The sequence below is a fragment of the Mus musculus genome, chromosome 6 (assembly GCF_000001635.26).
Source record: "Mus musculus strain C57BL/6J chromosome 6, GRCm38.p6 C57BL/6J".
Classification (NCBI taxonomy): domain Eukaryota; kingdom Metazoa; phylum Chordata; class Mammalia; order Rodentia; family Muridae; genus Mus; species Mus musculus.
Window position 1 is genome coordinate 12,331,428 of NC_000072.6, and position 25,008 is coordinate 12,356,435.

Below are 25,008 nucleotides of genomic sequence, written 5' to 3' on the forward strand. Positions count from 1 at the left end.
AAAGTCATTGTGATATTTACGAGGAAACCGGCCATCTCTAACTTGAAAATACTTCTAGAACCAAGTCTCTGAAGATGAGAAATGCATGCATCTACACAGCTTCCTGAAATTTGATACCTGAACTTGGCATGGAGACCACTGGCCATATTGCCACCGATAACATGGCTTCACTGGGCAAGGCTTGGACTGTTCCATCAGAGAAGGGCAGGGCCTCCCATCACCTTGAAAGGGCTGGGTTACAGTTCGTTTTCGTATCATTTTTCCTTTAAAGATATAAAATGATGTAACTTCAGCGTGATGCCATAGTTGTCCAATAGATATACACTGAGAGAGAGTACCACAGGTATCTCTTTTGAGGAGATACTGGTGTAGGAGAGGCTCACATGTTTTAGGAAAGAAGATACATTTCTGTGGCCTACCTAATACAATTTATAGCAAGAGAGATGGTTTGTTTTATATGGCTTTACTAGTAGTCTGACGCTAATTGCAATACAAACTGACCTGTGAGTCCACATGTTTGAGAACATTGTGACCAAGAAGACCAGTCAGAAAGCTGGCAGTTCACAGGGCATTCCACTGTGCAGGATGTGTTCATTGGCCAATTCTTTTCCAGCCCAAGCTGAAAGAGGAGAAATAGATATATTTGTATGGGCAGAAAGACAAGGCCATAAGCACTGTCAGTGGGAAAAGGAATGACAGGGGAGAAGAGGAGGGAAGAAGAAAGGATAGATAAGAGATAATGAGCAGTGGAGATGTGAGGATTAGAGAGAAGAGATTGGGGGAGGCAGACAGGGTGGAAGGAAAGGATAGTGGGAAAGGTGCATGGTAGAGCAAAACCATTGGAAACACAACAATTGTTACAAATGTTAAGAATATAAAATGGATCAACTTATCAAAGTAAGAGTCAAGGGCAGAAGGAGAATTCAAGAGCATACTGACTCTCTACAGTTATGCATTATGTTAATACTTTTCATAAATAGTGAAAAAAACTTGCTTTGTTAAAGCTGCACCAAGATGATTTATATAATGTGTGGCTATTTTGAAAGGAGTTTTTCACCCTAATTTCTTTCTCAGACTGTTTATCATTTGTATACAGACGGGCTACTAATTTCTGTGATTTAATTTTGTAGCCAGCCACTTTGCTGAAGGTGTTGATCAGGTGTAGGAGTTTCCTGGTAAAATTTTTGCTGTCACTTATGTCTAGTATCTTATCATCTTCGAATAGCAAGAAGACTTTGACTTCTTCCTTTCCAATTTGCCTTGATGTCCTTGCGTTGTCTTATTGCTCTGTCTAGAACTTCAAGTACTATATTGAAGAGATAGAATGATAGTATGTGCTTTGAATCCCCGATCTTTCCAATACTTATAACATGAAGGGGTGTTGGGTTTTTTGTCAAAGGCTTTTCTAGCATTTATCGAGTGGCTCATGTGGTTGTTTTCTTTCATTTTTGTTATATGGTAGATTATATTGATGGATTTTTCTATGGTGAACCTCTCCTGCATTCATGGGATGAAGCCTACTTGATCATGGTGGGATTACTTTTGATTTGTTCTTTGTTCAGTTTGCAAGTATTTTTTTAAAGGATTTATTTTTATTAGTTTTTAAAAAGATTATTTATTATTATATATAAGTACACTGTAGCTGTCTTCAGATGTACCAGAAGAGGGCGTCAGATCTCATTACGGATGGTTGTGAGCCACCATGTGGTTGCTGGGATTTGAACTCAGTTTTTTCGGATGAGTAGTTGGTGCTCCTAACCACTGAGCCATCTCTCCAGCCCAGTTTGCAAGTATTTTATTGAGTATTTTTATATTAATGCTCATAAGGGAAATTAGCCTGAAATTCTCTTTCTTTGTAGAGTCTTTGTGTGGTTAGGTATCAGCATGACTTTGGCCTCATAGAATGAGTTTGGCAATGTTCCTTCTGTTCCTTCGGTTCCTTTTCTTTCTATTTTGTAGAATAGCTTGAGGAGTAGTGTGGTATTACCTCTTCTATGAAAGTCTGGTAGTATTCTATGTTAAAATATCTGATTTTGGGCCTTTTTTTTTTCTCAGAAAGGTAAATAAAATAGATATTGGAGGTGGATGAAGGGAGGGGACTGGATGGGAGAGGGGATGGGGAGGGGAGGGGAGTGGAGGCAGTGGGGTTCAGGTTTAGGGTGAGCATGGAAAAGAATTGGCAACGGACAGGGTATCTCTATCATTTTCCAGAGACCTGGAATGGGGAGGGGCCCCAGGATGTCTATGGGGTTGACTCTAGCTGAGGCTCCTAGCACTGGGGGATATTGAAGTGACCACTTCCTATAGCCAGGCAGTACTCCCAGTGGAGGTATAAGGACAGCAAGCCAAACATTCTGTACAAAATCTGTCCTGTCTACAAGATGTGCAGGGACAAAAGAGAGCAGAGACAGAGAACGGCCAACCAATGACCAACCTGAATTTAGGCCCATTCTATGGGTAAGAACTGATACCCGACTCTATTAATGATATTCTATTCCAGACAGGAGTGTAGCATAATTGTCCTCTAAAGTGGAAATTTCTGATTTCTTTGGAGAATTAGGTTGTGTTATATGACGTTTTTCTATAAACTATCTTATGAGAGGATGTATGTGAGAGAATGTTTTGCTGAGAACAGACAAGTGGTGTTTTTCTAGAAGTTGCCTGGAAAAAGGGCATGTGATATTTTTCTGGAGACACACGATGTTTGAAAAGAGTATAAGTATAACTCAACAGACTGTGGACTACGCTGTAGCATTGGTTCACCTTGCCTTTTTTGCTAATCATCGTTTATTGTGACTGTAGAGAGAAACACACCAAAGAATTTCTCATGATATTCCTGTAGCTTCAGGCCAATTGGAATGGGTTTCTTTTGGATCAAACTGACATTGCTGATTCATGAATGGTGCTTGTGAGTGGATTAAGCTATTGTTGCTGATTCATGTTAACTGAACTGCTGATATCCTAATAATAATGATTGGAATCACCCCTAAGTACTATTTCTAAACAAGTTTATATTCCCTCTGCCCTATAAACCTTTGCTTTCCACTACCTCTGGTAGGTGGTGGGCTAGAAGGAAGCTTATAGCATTTAAATCCCTTATAAAGTAGGTTTTAAAAATCTAAGTGTACAGTCCTCAGAGAGGTTTTCCCCAGAAGCCAAGTGCAGGGGCCCACAGTTAAACATTAGATGGAAAAAAAGATAAAGAAAGAATTGGGGGAAGGATGTAGGGACACAAAGAGAACAGAGACTCCACAGGAAGACCAACTGAGTGGACTAGCCTGGATCCTTGTGGGCTCTCAGAGATTGAAACATCAACCAAAGAGTGAGCATGGGCTGACCCGAGGACTCCTGCACTTCTGTAGCAGATAGAAAGCTTGGTCTTCATGCTGGTCTCCCAACAATTGGAGTGTGGCTGTCCCTGAATTTCTGGCCTGTCTGTGAATCCCATTTCTCTAACAATACCACTTTATCTAGGTGTGCCTAGTCTTGCAGTGATTTGATGTGCCGATAGAGTTGGGGGTGATGGAGTGTGTGTGTGTGTGTGTGTGTGTGTGAGAGAGAGAGAGAGAGAGAGAGAGAGAGAGAGAGAGAGAGAGAGAGAGAGAGAGATCCCCAGGGGATGACTTCACTCCCTTCTCAGAGGAGAAGGGGATGAGGGAATGGGAGAGGATTTGTGTGAGGGGGAAGAGAGGGGCGCTGATAAGGAGGTGTAAAGTGAATAAATAGTAAGTAAGTAAATAAATAAATAAATGAAAAAAGAAATGTTAGAGAATTCATCTTTCTTAAAAGAAATGTGGGTCCTCAGGCGATATAAATGTTTTTATATAATTTGCTTATGAAGAATTTCTATTCTCAGGTTTATCTCATTAACTCTGCTGTAACTTATTTATTTATTTATTATTTATTTATGTGTATGGCCTCTCATAATGTATCATTTTATTTGTATTTTGATCCTGTCATTGTGATTTACATGTTACAGTTTTGAAGTATATATAAGAAAGAATTTCAAGTTCACAGGTGATATATTCCATTCCAACATCTAAAGTGAAATCAAAGGTATGAGGAAGCATTAAAAAAAAGTATTAATATTATAGCAGAGAATAACAATTTTTATTGGTAATTCTCAGAACTGCCATTCCTTTTTGCTTTCTATGAAAAAGTAATTTAAATTTTTAGTATCTGTACAATATGTAAATGTGCTGTTATGAGAATGGATATAGACTATGAAATTAGACGAGAGACCATGGGAAGGAAACACGGTATATTGAGGAAGGAGAGTGACGGGAATGTTAGTGGATTTAACCCTAATTTTCCTCTTTGTAGGGCACTAATGACACATTTCTTTGTGGCCATTAGAGAAGCAGCAAGAGCTACCTACTGCTGCTGAACTGAATACAGGGTTTGCACAGGGGTTGGTAGGTAGGTGGTCTGAGCATCCAGCTGGACTCATAGGGATGCATAAAATGGTATGTGTGTTGTTTAATTCCCACAGAGAGCAGCTTAGTTTTCCCTGAAGACAGCATTTGCTAGGGTGTTAGGATCTGAACCTGCAGTTGTCCCTGCAAAATTCACAAAGCAAAAGAAGCAATTTAAAAGAGTCCTGAATGCATTGGGCTTTACTACTAAAGCAGTCTCATTTCACATTCTTGTAAGGAGGAAATTTTCCTGGGTGTTTGCCAGAGACTACACTAATCACCCCGAGCAGGATCACCTACCATTCTCCGGGATGTTAGTTTTTGTTGTAATCATCTTCAAGCACAAAATTGTTATTTACTGTTGGTTATATTGCTTAAATTATAATATTAAAAAAACCTGATTTTAACTTACTTTAATTTAACATATAAATAGGTTGGTAAACAAGATTTTACAGGGAGACATTTATTGTCTAAACAAAGCAATGTTTTCAGAGCCTCTAGAAGTCCATCCCTATAGACAGAGATGTGAGGAAGTTAAAGTTACATGCACATTGACAACGGCACTAAGTGGGTTCAAGTAGTTTCCACTGGTGGCTTTCTTTCCCTTGAGAGTTAAGAAAATTCTGTTTCACATCTACTGAAGCTCTTGCTTATTTTGGTCTGAAAAATGACCCTGTGCATATCAGAAGCACAGGGAGTGAAAGGACAGGAACGTCATTGCCTTTGTGGTGTGAAAAATCAGACAGAAATCTCTTCCATGCAAGGTGTAGCTTCATGAAAAAGAGAAAGGCCAATGCCACGTATCTCTGCTGCCCAGAACGCCGGAGCTAAGAATCATAGCATTACTTTGCTTTGACGATTAACTATAAACGACATCTCTGAGCCTTAAAGCTATTAGTGACAGACTTCACTGCTTTGCTGGAGCACTGAGCTCTCTTATCCAGACCTGAGACCTAAGTACTTAGATTTTCACAGCTGGGTATCAGATCTTCATATCAAAATCTGCTCTGAAACTGCATGTGATCAATGTTTAGCAACAAAAAGAATAAATGATGCATCTTGGCAGGTATCCAAGCTCTGCACCCAAATCACATCAAATTACAAAAGATGATGAATGGTCTGATTAAGATTTATTGCTTTTATTCACCTTGATTGCTTATTGTTTCCTAAGCATTTTTTTCCAGAATTGGCTAATTAGCATACCTCAGGGCTCCAAGCAGAACAAAGTACAGGAAATTATCTGTGGAAATCGGTAGCGTGGATACTGTCTCTTTTCAAGAGGGCACTAGACAGCCTGTGAAAACAGCTGTTGCCCATGCAAGTGGGTGGAGCAAATGCCACTTGGCTCCATGTGAATTCAAATTATCAGGGAAGAATTCCTTCAAAGATTTAACTCAACACTCACCCACCTCTTCACAGTACTTTAGGTCAACGGACTTGCCATCACTTCGAACACAGTCCAACATCCTTGTTTTAATGCCATTCCCACAAACTGCCTTCTCGCTCAGCTGACACGTACTCCAGTCTGAATGAAAAAGACCCATCAGAACAGAAGGCGGTGCATGTAACAGACGTCAGATGAAACTCTGATGACCTGAATCCCATGCCTAATTCACAACTGCTTCCTAAGCCCCTCAATCAATCATCCCACATGCAGAGCATATGGGTCCCAGATTTGAACATATTAGGAGTCAAATGAAATTGCTGAGGTTGCACATAGCGGTGGGGATTATTTTTTGAGGCAGATGTCTACTCGACAGTCTTGACAGCTAGCTATTTAGTGATATTGTAAAAATGACTTGGTCGCACAGATCAATACCATGTCAAAACTTTTAAAAGAAGAATAGAAATAAAAATGTACAATTATGCATCTTTTAGCAAAATAATTTTAATGGATGGTGCTCTATGTAGTTATATTAATACTATGTACTTCATTCATTTGCAGGAAGTAAAAGTCTTTAAAAGTACAAACTCATTTTGTAAATAAATTCAGCATATTTATTAAATTCTCTTATTTTGTATCTTTTCCTAAAACCATTTTTTCATCTTTCTCCAGGATAGTACAATGTACCCTAGAGAACTTTGATTTCCTTTGTGGCATCAAAGCAAATTGTAGAGAAAACTAAGAGACATAAGCCAGTGCAACTGCTATGTGTCTTTCTTCAATTTCTTGAGCTTTTTTTCAACATAAACATTACTAGGAAAAAAATCCAAGTTAGCTTCAACATTGTACCAAACCATATGAACCAATAAAATATTGTTGATGTGTATATTTTGATGATATTAACTGAAATTTAAGAAATAAATGCAATTTATCACAAGTCTACTTTTCTGATAATTATTTTTAAGACTATGGACATTTTATATCATGTCAATGTTCACAAATGTTCCAGTGTCTCAAGAATTATTTATGTATATGTAACAATCAAATATCTGATAAAAAAGAAAATATTTTCCATAATCTCAAAATAGGAGATTTTAAAAAAGATCATTTTGAGTATTTATCACATACTTCATAAATATAGTCTTTGCACACTTTTATTCTTTTTATTTTGATGATTTCTAAAAAAAAGTAAAACAGATGACTACTTCTGTCATGTGACACTGATTATGTCTCAGAGTTTAAACTGTGTCTAAATGGCACACAGGTAGAGCTGGCCTGGGATTTGAGAATGTCTGGAGTCGATTCCTACTGGAAGAAGCATCAGAATGTATAAGGACACGATGAGGTGCTTTACCTGTGACATTATAGTCATAGTGGTAACAATTTTTGTTCAGGCTACAGGGCTCTTTCTCCACAGCATCAGGGCAGGCTCTTCCTTCATCAGCAGGCTGTCTGATGGGATCGGCTGACCTTTGCCTCGAACCACTTGGATTGCAAGGCTTACAGAGAACAATACCAGTTTTTAAGAAAGGTAAACTTACATATTATTGTGTATATTCTGATTCATCATCACCTCACACACATGTCTCAAGTAGCTATCCCACATGGTTTTCAGTAGTGAAACTCCATCCTTCTAGAGAAATTTTGCTCCCTTAAGATTTCTTTGGCTTAATGTTACTCCCCTATGCAGTATCCTTCATCAAAACACCATTACTTACAAAAAAATTAGCAATTTTCTTAGACAGTCATGTCAATTATTCACAACTTAGTCACACAGGTCTTTCTCAAAAAACTCTGAGGTATAATAATCCTGACTGATGTAAAATGTGTGTGTGTGTGTGTGTATATATATATATATATATATATATATATATATATATAAAATTCTGAATTCATAAAAGTACATATAATAGTACATTAATGAATTAACTAAAATTCAAATATTTTATACATGATATAATAAGTATATTAAGGGCTGAATCAAAGAGTAGTTGTTTCTTTCATTACTTAGGATGTTTTGGTCTCTTAAATCATTTATTTCTTTTATTAGATATTTTATTTAATTACATTCCAAATGTTATCCCCTTTCCTATTTTCCTGTCCAAAAATCCCCTATCCTCTTCCCTTTCACCCTGCTCCCCAACCCACCCACTCCCACTTCTTGGCATTGGCATTCCCCTATACTGGGGGATGAAAGCAAGAAAACCTAGAAGTAGTAACACATTTATTTCCAATAAAATAATGGAAATTGGTAATTATTTTAATTCTAATTTGTGTATTTGCCTATAATAAGTGTAAGTATAATACATAAACTATAATGTGTACACCTTTAAGAGTCTCATATTTAGAATTTGTGTCCATTGTCTTCTCATAAACATAATATAAATTACTACTTGTTACATTTTTTTATTTAAAGAAAGGTAAACTTAACTATACAGAAGCTAGGATGCTTCTGGAGCTGGATTTAGAGTAGTAGTTCATTGAACTAATTTAAATAAAGAATTAACCTCACTATGAATCAAAGTTCAGAGTTTCCATATGTAAAATGTAGGCATTGTCAGAGTCTGATGTCCCATCCTAGCTAGAAGATGTTTAAGTCATTATCTCACACCTATGGAAACACATTCGTATGGGCTACTTTTAGTAACACAGAATGCTAATTTCATATGCTGTAATGATTCACATATATGTAAATGTATATATGTGTATGAATGCCTGTGTATATATATAAATTGACTTAAACCATTTAAATAAATATCAAGGTATTTGATGTTCTTAATGCATATCCTCATATAAACAATTTAGAACCTACACAGTGGCTGGCTATTATCTTATTGGTGCATCTTTCTATAAACATTTAGATTGTAAGAATAGAAAGAGACAAACAATTTTGGATTTCTTAGGTCTAAAGTAGTTATTGTCTTGGCCTCTGCTCTTGCTGTATGTTGATCATACCACTGAGGGAAAACTTACTGTACTGAGAAAATGCAAATTATAGAAAGGTCCTGCTACCATGTCCAGAGTACATTGAACTACTTCTTTTTTCTATATCTGTATATTCTTTAAACTTAACAGTTCTTTTCATGCAATAAATGTTTATTTTTTTTATTTATTGACATCCTAGGTGATGATTTAAGATAATTTATAAAGTTGAAAATGCACACCTAGTCAACTAGCTGAATTTTAGTCTCAATCCAAAATTTCTATTGAAAAACACTCAAGAAAACAAAAATATTTTTCACAAACTCTTTCTTGTTACACATGGTAGAACTTAATATTTTTTCTAAGATGGCTACTTAGGGATATTTAAAACTGAAAACAGTTCTTGTTTGGTGGTTCCTGGTATTAAAATCCCTGCTAAGGAATTTAATAATCAGCTTAAATTCAACAGCCCCTGTTTTACATAAGCTGGATATTCTCTTAACAGAATTCCTGATGACAAGAATTCCATCATTGTAGAATGTTCAGCTGCAAAATTAAAAGAGAAATTCATTTGCAGACCTTTATGAAGGGTAGAGACTTTACCCCTTTTTAAAACATCTGTTCAAATGATATATTGGCCCTATTTTGCTTCAGGGCAGTCAGTTAGTTGCCACTTAGCATTTTAACAATATTAACACACAGCTAAATACAGCAATTCACCTTGGAAAACACAGACTCTAAACTTGCCTGAAGTTGTATTTTATTTAATGTCTTAACATTAAACATATCTTTCTGATTTTTTTTCTCACAGCTGTTCAGGATTAAGCTAACTGTGCTGGATAACTTTCTGTCATCTTGACACAGATTAGATAGAGTTATCTGAGAGGAGGGAATTTCAATTGAGAAAATTGCCTCTGTAAAACTGGGCCATAGGCAAGGTTGTAGAGTTTTTCTGAGTGATTAATTGGGGAAGGACGCAGCCCATTCTTCCTGGGTTCTTCCCTGGGCTGGTGGTCTTGGGTTTGATAAGAAATCAAGATGAGCAAGTCAGAGGGAGCAAGACAGTAAGCAGCATTCCTCCATGGCCTTTGCATCAGCTCTGGTCTCTAGAGGTCCTGCCCTTCATGAGTTCTTACTCTCACTGTTGTTTTGTTTGTTTGTTTGTTTTGTTTTTTGATGATGAACTGGTATAGGGAAGTGTGAGTATGAGTGAAATAAATAATTTCCTTTCCAAGTTGCTGTTGGTCATGGTGTTTCAGCACAACAGTAGGAACCTTAAACAAGAAACTAACTTTTGCACATACTATTTCAAGTGATTCCCTTCCTCTAGATGGGTGCTAGGGTCCTCAGTGTTGTTGAAATCTAGATTTGTGATTGACTTTGAACTCATCTATCTTTCTAGGAATAAAAAAGCACAGACTATGCGTGACTGACAGGTTGTGATGGCTATTCTTGGTTGTCCAAGTTCCTTCATCTAGAATTAAATAAAACCCAGATGGCTGAACATACCTGTGTGGCATTTTTTTCTTAAGTCATTTGAAGTAGGAAGACCCTATTCTAATATAGATCTTTGAAGTGGGAAGATATCCTTTAATATAGATCTTTTGAGGTGGGAAGGTTCACCTTTAATCTGGGCCACACCTTCTGCTGGGAGCCTGTATAAGGAACCCAGAAGATGGCAACTCTCTGCCTGCTTGTTCCTTCTGTCACTAGCAACTTCACCCCTTCACTGGCATTAGAGCCTTCTTTGGGATTCTGGTATATACTGAATGAAGACAATCTGAGACATTCAGCTTCTTGGACTGAACAGCTATTGACTAGATTTTTGGACTTTCTGTTGATGGAGAGCCAGTTTTGGACTAGCTGGACCATAGCCTGTAAGCCATTCTAATACCCCTCCTACATCCAATGTCTATACACGACATACCTCTACAACAGTGGTTCTCAAAGTTTCTAATTCTGCAACCCTTGAATACAATTCTTCATGTTATGGTGACCCCCAAGTATAAAATGATTTCTTTTGTATGTTTTAACTCTAATATTGCTACTGTTATGAACCATCATGTAAATATATAATATGCAGGATATATGTTATGTGACCTCCAAAGGGATTGTACCCCATGGGTAGAGAACTACTGCTCTAGAGAATCCTAATACCCAGGTAAGCTTTTTTTTGTAAGAGAAATGACAGCAACCACCCTCCTCTGTGAGACAGGGACCTAAAAGTGCTTCAAATTGATACTCAGGAAAGGTAGAGTTTTGGCACATGATCTTTTCTTCTTGTGGAAAAGTGGGTTGCATAGGATGAAATGCATATTGTCACAGATTGTTTTACAAAGTGATTCTGTCATAAAAATGGAGGTTGTGGAAGTGAGGCTGCTGATGAGTATTCCTTCATTCACAGGGATACGTACAGCAGGTTCATGGAATGGAAACTATGACCATTTGGTTTCTGTTTTTCTATGTCTACACACAACCATATGAAAAGAATACCCGAGGAGCTACCATGTGTAACCTTTTTCCTCTTCAGATTGTTACGTAAGATTATTGGCTTTCTGGTGTCAATACTCCTGCTGCAGCACGTTCTTGTGTGCCAGAGTGTTCTTACCATTTACATTCATCCGATTCTACAGGACTCAAGGGATACCAAACTGACATCATTAAAGTACCTTAGCTAGAGTTGTGTTATTTCCTTATTTTAACCAAAGAGAATCATTATGACCACTGCAGTTTGTAACATGCTATGTAATCTCTAAGGCCTGTTGAAGGAATCATTTGCTGGTTTAGAAGCATGATTGAAAGGGAGCAAACAGTTTGGAAGCACTCAAGCTGTTGTAGAAACATTGCTGAATTTCCATGGCTTACACATGCAAGGAAATGGCGAAGGAAGCACACTTTGCTTTGTGTATATGGATCACAAAAATTAAGAAAACTCTATTTTATCCAAATAGTCTATAATCTCACCAAAGCACACTGGGTCCATGGTCCCCACTCAGATATGACACAGTCCTCAGGGCATGGGAGTTTACACTCTCTAGAGCCCAGGGGCATATCTTCTGGGTCACACAGGTAATCCTCCACATGTTCAGAAGGGCCATCTGCTGTATTCTGCATGCATCTAACAGAAAATGTTCGCATTAGCAAAGGAACTAGGCCAAGTAAAATGACAGCCAACACACAGGATGGTGGTTCTCATTAAGCTATCATCGGATGAACAACATAATCCCAAAGTTACAAGAAACTATGCCTCCCTACATATAGTTAGTATTTCTATAAGATTAAAAGAAAAACAAAAGTAAAATGTATATTCACAGACATAGTCGTAATATTTTAATTGGATAGCTTCAGTGCATTGGTAAATGCTATGTTGTTGGTTTTTTGTTTTTGGTTTTTTTTTTTTTTTTTTTTTTTTTTTTTTTTTTTGGTAAGGAAAGTGACTTTCCCATCTGTATATGAAAACTAAACTGATGAAAATTGGTTCAAAGAGGTTCTCAGAGGAGACACAGATGATCATAAATGACAGAGGTTGAGGGACACACAGTGCAATATTCACACAAAATGTTTCATAGGGTGATTTTTAAATATAAGGCATTTCTCTGTTTGCTTTGTCATTAAAAAGTAATTTTAGCTGTCAGCAAGATGACTCAGTGAGTAAAGGCATTTGCAATCAAACCTGGTGACCTGATATCAACCCTTAAAACTCCCATGGTAGAAAAGAAAGAACTAATTCCTGCACATTGTTCTCTGACCACATGGGTACTGTGATGTGTAAACATACATAGATACACACACACACACACACACACACACACACACACACACACACACAACCATACTACGTCTCTATTGTGGTTATTTGTCTCCTGTTAGCTTTTCTCTTATTTGTTAGTTTTTCTTATATTAGGACAAATTTACACCTTTGTTCATATGTTTCCGTTATGAACATTCAAGAAATCCTCTTGAGAAGCTAATTAATGTGCATTCATTTTTCTGTAGTTAATAATCTCTCTGTGAACTTTAGTAGTGGAAGAGAAAACTTTGATCCTTAATTTATAATGTAGGAAAGGTCACACTTATTAATGGGTCTGGTAAGAGAGTTGCCTACGGGAAGATGAAAAGGAAGATGGGCTCTCGAACCTCTTAGGGCCATTGCAGTGTTTTAACCAGTTGGCTGAATCATGTCACAGTTATATACTTGGCATCCTATCTTTCCTTAGAGCTTTACAGTGAGGAAGGGCATTGTGTCTCTAAAACTATACTATAAAGGATCACTTTTTATAGTGATAAATATAGAAATAAATATTTCTGTCAAGTGAGACACATTGAAAGATTGGAAAGCTGTCATTAGTTGTATATTGATTGGGTATGCAATTTAGGAAAATATATAAATACTGATCTCTGTAATTATTTTTAAAAAATCATTTCATAAAAATGAATCCACCGATATTTGGTGATGTCAATGTTGAAAGATTAAATTACAGATTTTTTTGAAAGAGGTTTTAGTTACATAGAGAAATGTTCTATTTTCAGTAGCATTTAAAATATTCTTCTGAGAGTGGCCTGATGGATACATGGACGGGCCAAGTGTTTCTATGTTCAAAAGGTAGAATTGATCACATTCTTAGCAGATACTGATGCAGCACAAGGATTAAACTGGAAAATTGCCTATTGATCCAAGTTAAGAATAGATGCCCAATACCTTACTAGGTAGCTATGTACATGTAACTTTATGAGAAAATCTTTTTTAATTTTGCACTTGTATAAATAACTCAAAAAATCAAAATAAATTATAAACTTCAAACATAGCACTTGGAGGTAGCTTCCTTTGAACAGACTTGATTTATTTTAAAACACACTTTTTTAAAACATACTTTCATTTCATAAAATAGGAAGAAAGTCTACTGGGCAGGATGTGTATTTGTTTTATTTGGCATTAATAATATTTTTTTGCACCTAGAATTCAGAATAATTATTTGGATCAAGCTGAAGCCAAAAGAAATATGTTTGAATTTGTTTTCTTCATAGCCTTGGACTTCCTATGTTTTCAAAGAGCAAGAACACCTTTTTTTGAGAAGACTGAAGTATATTAGAAGCATATGACCACTTTGGAAGTGAAGAAATGGCAGACTCATAACAGGAAAGGAAATAACAAGTGGGCTACCTGTATGGAAAGAACAGCTGCAGTTACAGAAACTAAAGATGCCTCCCTTTTTATTTTTATTGTCATTATATGCATAAAATTTATAAAAATAAACATGTCAGCCACAACTTGACTGTTTCCTTGCCTAGCCCCTTTGAGGTCCAGGCTTGATTCTTAGCCATAGGAGAAGCAAAGAAAAATAGAAATAAGGAAAGAAAAAAAGCAAGGGAAGGCGGGAGAGAGGAAAAAAGAGAAAGATGGCAGGAGGAAAAGAAGAGGGGAAGGAAGGGATTCCTATTAGAAAGAAGCACTTTTTTATTAGATATTTTCTTTATTTACATTTCAAATGTTATCCCCTTTCCTAGTTTCCCCTAGGAGACCCCCTATTCCATCTCCCCTCCCCTTGCTTACCAACCCACTTACTCCCACTTCCCTGTCCTGGCAACCCCCTACACTGGGACACTGAACCCTCACAGGATCAAGGGTCTCTCCTCTCATTGATGACCAACAAGGCCATCCTCTGCTACATATGTGGCTGGAGCCATGGGTCACTCCATGTGTCCTCTTTGGTTGGTGGTTTAGTCCCTGGGAGCTCTGGGGGTACTGGTTGGTTCATATTATTGTTCTTCCTATGGGGCTGCAAACCCCTTCAGCTCCTTGGGTCCTTTCTCTAAATCCTGCATTGGGGACTCTGTGGTTGGCTGAGAGCATCCACCTTTGTATTGTCAGTTACTGGTAGAGCCTCTCAGGAGACAGCTATATCAGGCTCATGTCAGAATGCACTTGTTGGCATCCACAATTGTGTCTAGGTTTGGTGACTGTGTATGGGATGGAACCCCAGGTGGGACAGTCTCTGGGTGGCCTTTCCTTCAGTTTCTGCTCTACACTTTGTCTTTGCATCTCCTTCCATGGGTATTTGATCTCCCTTCTAAGAAGGAAAGAAGAACTTCTACTATCCACTTTCCTACATGCCATTCCATCCTAATTTGGGGGACTGGAAATACATAAATGCAAACTTATCCTTCTATAGACTTATCTCTTCTGAAATGTCAGTCCACATTTCTGTGGAGGCAGGATACTGACTGTAATTAGCAGAGGTCAAAGCTTGAGACCTTGGCCACTAAATCAGGAACAAACAGACACATCATTACATGATCAGAGATCATGATCAATGCTGACCCCTCTCTCTACTGCATCAACCTCAATACACAGGTTGATCTGAAAGTTACTTTGTCTCAAGTGTGCTTGGGAATATTGAAGATTACTACTTACCAATCAAAAAGAAGCATGTATACAAACAGTTAAAGAAAGGTACAATGCACATTCCTTTATTATAGTTTTTCACTAACAAAACAAGCAACTGAATGAAGCAAATTCTTCATATAAGGAAATGATTTTTAAATTTAGAGGGGAACTTTTTAATTTGAAGACAGAAGTGTGAAGAAGAGGAACTCTTGTTTTCCCTTTCCATTTTTATTATATATACTATATTTCTTTACGACTTAATCTTTATTCGACATTTATTATGACACATAGGAGTTGCAAATGGAGCACTCAGATGGATATTTGAGACAAACAAAATGGTTTTTAATAAAAAACAAGGTTATACATATTTTATGTGAAGTTTTATATGATATTAATGTTAATAAAAAACTTTCTACTGAAATAGATCAGGAAACATTGCATGATTCTAAAATTCATAATAAGTTAAGCTATAGATGAGACTGTATTGTTATCAACTTCTGCATTTATTTTTATTGTGTTTTATCCTCTTTTATGGTGAAAAGAATATTCTACATCTGTGATGGCCAACAGAACAGCCACATATGGCTGTGGACAGTTTACAATTATGAATAGTGTGACTGGAGAAACGTATTTAAAGCTTTAATTACTTTAAGGTGAAAATGAAATATTCACACATGACCAGGAGCTATCTTATCAGGCAGGATAACTGTATTAGAATAAGTGAGAGGCAACAGCTAGCCAGAGGCTCAGGGGAGGCTTCCTGAAGGTGATGAGAGTATTCAAATGTTAGCCATGTTGACATAAGGGAGCAAGAAGTCAAAGTAGGACATTTGAAAATGTTTTCAGAAATATATTTGGCTTTTGTTGTACGAAAGGTAGCTCAGTAAGCAAAGGGTTTGCCTCATGCATGGGGACACGGGTTCAATGCCTAGCACTCATGTGTCAAAACTAGTCAGCTCGACAGCACACATCAGTGATCTAGTACTTAGGAGGCAGGGAGAGGAGTGTCCCCAGGACTTTTTGGCTATTTCAGGTTCAGTGAGAGATCCTAGCTCAAAAAATAAGGAAAATAAAGAATGAGAACAGCATCCAATGTTGATCTTTGGCCTCCAAACCCACATGAAAATACATATATACAAAGAAGCATATTCGTTTTTTAACAGATCACTGTTTTAACATCTACACTTGTAAAGCTTGCATTCAACACACATCTCCAATGATTACACATGATAACACACAAAACTAGCAAGTTGTATTTATATACTAATGAATCTATATTTCTACCTAACCTGTATTTATACATATACATGCATGTATATAAAAACAAGTAATGAAAAAAAGAGGCCAGGGATTTTCAAAAAAATCAAGGAGGGGTATTTAGAAGGGGAGGGTCGGGAGGGAGGAAATGATGAGGCATGTTATATCTCAAAAACAAATATAATTTTTAAAAACTATTGTAAAGTGAAGCTTTTTGGGTCAGGAATTAGAATATCCAAACTGATGCATGCAATAAAGGGTGTTAATTTCCAAGAATCCAGATTCCCTAAAACCAAAACTAATCAAAGCTGTCAGGAGAGCAGAGACGAGAGACACCCCAAGTTGTGACTTGTGGAATTGGGAGAGGGTTGACAGTCTGCTTCTCGGTCATTTTCCTAGGTCTTACCTCACTTTTCGGGTCTGCACACCTTCTCCGCAGTTGTCTCGCATGTCCACAAAGGTCACCTTGCAGACACTCCATGGCTCTGTGACCCATATGTACTGGTTACAGTCACTGTGGCATGGGACGACCTCGTACACCTGAAACACACACCTGGTGATCTCAGGCAGTGAGCTGAGAAGGGGGAAGGGTGGATGGGAGACTTCTACCCCACCACAATCAGTATTCCACAAGAGCGTCTTGGGAAGGTGGGCGGAACTGCATTTTCTGTTCTTTTACTCGGTGGGTATTCTAACCTACTGGGCCAGAATCAAAACATATTTCCATAAAACTGACATTTAGCGCACTAAATTAAAATCTTTTAGACTATTTTGTTCAAAGTTTTGTGTGTCTAGTTTTTAGCCCAGGGCACTCATGTGCTAGACACTTAGTCAAGATTTATCAAACAAATGAATGAAATGGATACTATAAACATATCTGCTTTTCAGATAAATATAATATAGACAGGTTTATATATAAATGTATATAGTTGCAAGAATTAACATTTTTTGTACAAGAAACTGAAATGATAAGTAAATGGAAATAAGCCCATCTTGAAGCTAATCCTCAATCCCTTGAGGTATGGAAACAAGGTCCTGAATTAGCTTTATATGATGTATAGCCACAGACACAGCTGTCAGCACCAAGGGCCTCACAGAACACAGCCAACTATCTGTGGTTATTGTCCACAAATCTTTCAGTCTCAAAGACAGTACAGTATGTTTTTGTTTTCAGGAATTCTAAAACAATGAAGCAATTGTGCAGTTTTCTCAATGAGAAAAATAAGTAGAAAAAAAAACCTACTACAACCAAAAATATAACCATCAAAGAAAAAATTTTTAAATATTTTCATAATATGTGAATCTATACACACAGACACAGACACACACATACACACAGACACACACAAATGATTTAGGTAATCAATTCCAGGAATCAGATTTAGACATTCTTTTGGAATTATTCTTTTGCAATTATTTACCCCACATAAGAGTAAAGCATATGCAATGTGGGTATAAGACTGTAGCTAATGATACAACTGGTATATTCCCATTAGGGAGATGTGTTAAAACAGGACTATCACCATATGGCTAAACACCACCACACCAGTCCCAGGGAAAAGAAGAATCGAAATGGAGGGGCCCTGCTGCTCTTCCTAATCCTTTGATAAACGATCATTCCCCATTGTTGGGGGATAAATGCAAAGTATTTCATTGACATTTCCAACATCTCCAAATCACCATTTTCAGTCCACCATAATTCTCTCCTTCAAGCATAAATAAAGGGTACCATTGCCTCATTAAAGTGGGATAGGTGATGGCTAATTACCTCACTCTGTCTCCTCAGGCTCTATCAATAAAGCAACCCTACTGCTATACTAGGAGATAAAAAGGGGAACAGGCAGAGGAAAACCTAGTGGAGAAAATAATAATTCTTTAAAGAGCAGCACTCTGAAGAAATGGAAGATAAGCACACTCACCTGTGCCTGGAATGGTGTTTGTCAGGAATGACGTAAAGGACAAGAAACAGAGAAATGTGAAAACGTTAGTTACTTTGATAAGAGCTCATTCATATTGTACATTGTCAGTTATGTAGACTTTTATTTAAAACATTAATTTAGTAAAATCTTAGGAAGAATCTCATAGGTTTTAGGAAGGGGAAATCAACCATTCCTCATGTCCTAAATGCAAGATGAGCAGACAAAGATTACACATCCCAGGGAAAGATGATTGCATGTTCAGGAGGACAAGAGTTCAAAACCCGAGTGGCTCTCAGAGCCCCTGTCACTGCAAACTCAACTACAGTTGCAAATATCTTAGGAATCAACAGAAACATGGACTGGTGTCTATATATTGACCCACCTATGGTTTCATCTACCCACCAGTCCACTTTAATCCATTAATACATTTTAGTGAGATAAGGACCTTAGGGCTTAACTTCAGTGAGGAAACACTCTCAGAGACCATTTTTTTACATCAACAAACTGCTATACTTTTACTGAGGAATTTTAATTAAAGTAAAAATCTGCATGGTTTATATTTTATAAACAATTGCCCAGCACTTTGCTTATTTGATTTTCTTGAGTATTTTACTGATATTTAAATACTTATCTTTAAGCTTTATGTAAAACATTATGCTCAAAATTTGATGTCTAATTGTTTTCTTTCTTGATTTACCTTTCTGTTTTCAGTTATTACTGTTTTGATATACTCCCAATGAATTGAAAACCAATACATACATGTGCTTATCAAGTGCTGCCTTGAATTTTAAGAGAGATGTAACATTGTATGATGTACAGACAACTAAGCACAGGGTCATGTGCCTTTGGAAACAAAAGTGCTTAGGTTAATGTGGCATATTTAATTTGCTACTTAGACACATACACATGTGATGTATTGACACATGTATACTTCCTCTTTGATAGGACTATGGATCATAATTTATTAATACTAAATTTGTCATTGGAAATTCAAGATTTCTGAGCTTGTAGACAAACATTCTTGTCATCGTAAGCATGGGACTCGTGTTCCTCTGTTTCATATTCACCCAATTCCAGCTCTGCAAGTGAATTTCTTCTTTTGAAATGAACACTTGCAGTTTAAGAATACAAAATGCTCAACTGCCAGGAGATGGCGATAGAAGAGTATATTATTCTCTCTACATTGCCTAAATTTATCTAGGACTGAGATTACTTTCAATTTAATTCTTCAATGTCCTCATTTTTACTTACTTAGAAGTTTCCTTTGTATATGGTACGATTCTGTTGTTCCCAACAATCTTAGCTTAATCAGAAGGAAACTGCTGATAACCGTGTGGTTAGAGGTTAAAATGAGACAGGCTATGTTCACATGAGGCAGCTTTACATATTTAAATCCTCGGTTCACTTGCTCATGGCTCAAATTCAAAACATAACATCTGCACACACTCTGGAAAATCTATTCTCTGCTAATTTACATGGCGATCAACTGTGATAACAATGGCCTGTTCTGTTAAACTTAAGTTAATCACAATTCTGTCATTAGCCATTTTACTCTTTATCTCCAACAGAATACAAATAACAACCACGGATAGCAGCCAGTGAAGTATGCATGCGAGCTCTAACACAGCTCCAATGCTAGAAAAGGCAGTGACTGAATTGCTAGCACATATACATATACATATACATATACATATACATATACATATACATATACATACACATACACACACACACACACACACACACACACACACACACACACACATATATATGAACTTTGAGACACTTCTTACATTTCTTATTTTACACTAACTAGATTGGAATGAATAAGTAACACCCCCCTTCTTTTTTTTAGAGCATATTCATGTCATTTCTTTGCTTTTCTCTTGAGTCCTTGGCTACTGAGCTCTCTTTCTGGTGGAAGTCTAGGGAAACTGTAAGGATGACGTGACTTCATCACAGCAGTTAGCACAATTGTATGGTAGATTAATGCCTTGACAGTACTCACGACTTATCTGTCATTTTGCCTGCATGGAACTGTATTTTATCTAGATGCGTGCAGAATCCTGAGTTCCCAGAAAATTTCAGATGTAATATGTATAATTTGAGATTTTACATTGTAGTATGATTTTCTCAGACCTTTTGAAAATAGAATCCATCCCATTTCTTTTTCAGGAGCTATTATTTAATTTTGTGCGTCTTTGAGAAATAATAGAATAAAACATCCTTGGGAGTCTGAGGAATATCTTAATGCGTTTGATGTCAGTAAAAATACCTGGTTGACATGGTCCAGTTTGGGGCAAGGCCTTCCTCCGTTATAAGGCTTTTCGCGCAGCCACTTGGACCGGACCTTCACGCCGCTGCCACAGGACTTGCTGCAGCGGGACCAGTTGGACCACTCACTGAGCTTGCAGTCTGAGGGGCAGGGGATGATGCAGGCTTCTTCTATGTAACCTGAGCAGAGGAAAGTGAAATAAGCGAATTTGCTACCTGTCATTCTCTGACTTGCACTTACCATTCCAGCTCATTTAGAAGGCCCACTTTTGACTTGACGGGAGCATGTGAACGCAGAGATGTCTGCATCCTTAGGGACTCAAATTAAATTCTTCAGGGAAATGACACATCTATACCGCGACTGTGTTAAAATAACTGCTAAGTAGCTGCCATGTGATCTGCTTAGGATTCGTGCCCACTGTGTTTCAATGTTTCTGCTTGGTGACAGCTCTTGTTTAATTGACAGTAGCCTGTCGGCTCACCATCTCACTCTCAAAGTTGCCAGAGTGAAGTTAAAAATCTAACACAGACTTGTGTGACACTGTATGTGTGAATGCCACACACACAGGCGGGGATGTGAGTCCTCACAGTATTCCTCCTCATGAAAAATCAGTTCCTTGAGGTAAACATCCAAAAGAATCCATTTAAATTGGCACCTTTCATTCCCCCTTCCTTGAAAATCAGTTCGGAGGAGGGAAATCTGAGGGTGTTATGTAAGCAAATCCTAGTATCTCCACAGGGCTGTAACTATTAAAACCGCACCTCGTTTTGGGTCCATTTGATCCTCTTGGAATTATAGATGTATTAGGCAGGAACAAGAAAACAAATGCTGAGAGATGATAGACAAGTCTAAGAGCACAGGGTAAAGATGGTGCTGGCTTTTCATGAGCTAAATGAATACTGAGTGGATTTGATTTGGGAAGGAGGAAACACTTGCTTTGATTGGTTCTTCACTATCAACTTAATATGTCATGATATCAAATTATCTCTAGATGGAGATGCAAAACTATAGTTTTCCTCCATCTGTATGGCTGATTTTAGAAAGAAGTCATATCAGTCTACTTCATCTTTTTATACCGGTGACACAGATGTTAACATGCAAGTGACTATCATATTCCACACTCTATGAAGGAACAGGTAGATTGTAAACCTTTTGAGCTAAAAACAATCATATAACATAAAAGTCAGCTCATGTTTCAAATTTTTTGTATATTTGCTAAGTTGTACGGTTATTACCACCATCTAAATTTTAGAAGTTTAGATCATTTTTAAACAAACTCCTTTTCTGAAATTGTCCCTATTATTATCAATATATATATATATATATATATATATATATATATATATATTTATTACCTTCCTCTTTAGATGCCAGCTATCAATTTATTATGGGACTCTACAAAACTGTCTTTTAATTGATCATATAAGTGAGACCCAGTGAACCATTTTGTGCTTTTGTTATTGTTTTCAGCTTCTTTTAGTTTGATGTTTCTATCAGTACTTCATTCTTTAAGGTTGAATGGAGTTTCGTTACATGGGCATAGCACACTTATAAACCATTCATCAGGTAACAGACATATGCTTGTCTTTACACTCTGTCTATTGTCACTGCTATGAACATTTGCATGCAAGAGTATGTATACAAAAATTTTCATCTTTTATTTTCAGATATATGCCTAGGAGTGGGACAATCCTCTCATATGGTAATTCTATGCACTGTATTTAACTTCTCAAGGAAACATCATTCTTACTAAAAGTAACTGTGCTATTTCGTATTCTGTAGCAGTATGTGAGTGCTCTACCCTCTCTGATTCCTTGCCAGACTTGTCAGTGCTCCAGTTTTTAACTTAGTGCTCTTGAAAGAAAGAAAGAAAAGCTTTAAATGTTGGTGAAGTCCACTTTATTTTAAACGTTGCCCTGTGTTTTGGTTTCCTGTCTAGGAAATTGTTGCATAATTCAAAATCACAAAAGTTTATATTATATTTTTCTCTGAGAGTTCCATAATTTTTAACTCTGTTTTTGGCTACAAGTTGCTTATGAATAGAAGACCCAGCCTCATCTTTTGCATGTGGTCATTGACTTCACCTGTGGCATCATGGGATGACATGGCGTCAGCCATCAGCTTTCTGAGCCCTCCTGATCCCATTTCTTGGAGGCTTCTGCCCTCCACATTAAAGGGAGGGCTTATGTCTGAGTCTAAGCTTTCATGCCTTTTATCTCTATCTCTCTTCTTAGCCTGTTACACTCTGACTTGACAAGTATAACTTTAGAGAAAGTTTGAAATCAGAAAGGGTGAATATTTCAATTTTATTCTTTCTCAATACAGATTTGGTTATTTTTGAATCACTTATAATATCATATGTATTCTAATATGACTCTTCATTTCCTGCAATGAAAGGCATTTGGGATTCCAATGGGAATCACTTCAAGTCTGTTCAGCTTTAGCATCTTGTCATGGTAACAGTCCAGGTAATTGAGATTTCTTTCCATTTATTTGGGTCTGTAATTTCTTTTAATGACTCGACTCTCTTTTGGTATTTGTCCAGTCTTTGGGTCTTAAATTAATTTTGTCAATTTATTTATATTTCATTTGTGTACTTTGAGTAGATTTTAAAGTAAGCAATAATTATTGATATCTTCAAATGCAAGGAAATCAGATAGTCTTTAAATGAAAATGTCATGTTTAGTACGCAACCTTGTTTCCAAGTTGTGCAAGACTGAAATAATAATAAAATGCTGCCTATATTTTGTATAATACTTTCAAAGATTACCTCAGAGACTGTGTGTTGGACATTTTAGAAGTATGGTCTTCTTCCACTACAGACCTTCAGGAAAAAGTGTTTATAACTGTGTCTTGCTTTTAAAAATGAGTATACATTCTTGAGTTCATTCAACTCTATTTTTCTCACTAAAAAAATTTACTAAAATAATAATAGGTGCATATATAACTTTAAGAAGTAAGATGCTTAATTTCCTTGCATAGTTTCCCCAGCTGCTCTAGTGTAATTAGAATGCACTTCCTGCGGAGATACTGACACTCTCTCTTCTTTGACTGACTGCTTGCCTTGTGGGACTGAGCAACTGCTAGAACCTTGGACTTCCATTCACAGCTTCTGCTGACCATTGTTGAGAGTTGGACTACAGACCTATAAGTCCTGTTACTCTAGAGAGCCCTGACTAGTACGGAAGTTGGTGAGATGCATTCCCCTGAGCTTCTGAGCCTTCCTCAGCTTTCCTCAGGTGTACATGAACTCATTTGCATGGAGAGCACTGATGCAAGGAGCGCTGTGATCAGACTCTGGTGAAGCCAATAGAGTCTGGAGGAGGAACCAACTTCTAGCATGCCTTTCTGTATACGAGCTTTTACATGTTGTTAGGGTTATTCATGTATTTACATTTTTTAATACCAGCTACACATTATTTTGTATTTGTACAAGTTCATCAAAGACACTTACGAAACTGAGACTCCAGAGTCCTCTTTTGAGTGCCATTCCTAATCAGAGTCTCTGATTGCTAGCTAAAACACTATTCTATTTAGCAAAAATGTTATTTTACTTAGCAAAATTATTATTATTTTATTTAGCAAAAAATACACTACTAAAATAGTGTTTACTATTTTGAAATCCTACAACACAGAATACTTTTACGTTTAAAAACTATGTAACTACAATTACACAGTACTGTGGTTTAGATATAAAGTGTTCCCATAATGTCCTCGGTAGTTGAAGTATTGGTTCCAGCTAGTGGAGCCAACCATTCACAAATGATCATAATGAGTCAGTTCTAACTTCATCAATGAACGAGTCTAATGATGGAGTCATCATTTGAAGTGATGAAAAGTTGGGCCTGGGGTGTAGATGCTGCATCAAGAGGTGCATCTGCTGTATCTAGTATTCTTGGACCCATGTGGGTTGCAGGCAGGTGAATATGGAGTCACTTTCCCTTTCCACCCCATTCTGCCTAACCACAGGACAGAAACTATAAGCTAGCTAAAAAGGCACTGTCAACTCTAAAACTGCGAGCCAAAATAAATCCTTCCTCTTTGGTTTTCATAGGTACCTTTTCATAGCAACAGAAAGATAACTCACTCACCGTGTTTGCTCATTTGTAGTTGTCCTTTTCACTCCCTATTGCAGGGTGAGCTTCCTGCATATTCTGTATGCTGTTGGGGATTGTTTATTATAAATGATGCATTATATTTAACTGTGATGTGTTATATCTTATTTATTCATTCTATTGGTTTGTGAGCATGGAAGGTAATATCAATACATCTGGTATGAATTTTTCAGAACATGTGTTTTGGTTAGTGAAGTATACACTTTGATGTATGTATTCACAGGAGAGAGACAGATGTGATGGTGGCATACGTATTATATTACTTTATTGTAAGTGGAGTATGAACCAATTTTAACAATACAATCACATTCCTCAGAAAATTGGAAATAGATCTAC

The 25,008-nt window shown here is 37.1% G+C and overlaps 1 protein-coding gene across 1 annotated transcript in view; it reads right to left on the minus strand.

Annotated features, from left to right (window-relative positions):
- The window catches only part of Thsd7a (thrombospondin, type I, domain containing 7A), a 437,646-nt gene that overhangs the window by 19,820 nt on the left and 392,818 nt on the right, over positions 1-25,008 (minus strand). Inside the window, exons 14-21 of the mRNA NM_001164805.1 lie at positions 20,558-20,736; positions 18,283-18,288; positions 16,770-16,903; positions 11,686-11,839; positions 7,154-7,298; positions 5,825-5,940; positions 502-619; positions 118-263 (exon numbers count right to left, since the gene is read on the minus strand). Of these exons, the coding sequence (NP_001158277.1) occupies positions 118-263; positions 502-619; positions 5,825-5,940; positions 7,154-7,298; positions 11,686-11,839; positions 16,770-16,903; positions 18,283-18,288; positions 20,558-20,736 (998 nt within the window). The remainder of the gene's footprint in view (positions 1-117; positions 264-501; positions 620-5,824; positions 5,941-7,153; positions 7,299-11,685; positions 11,840-16,769; positions 16,904-18,282; positions 18,289-20,557; positions 20,737-25,008) is intronic.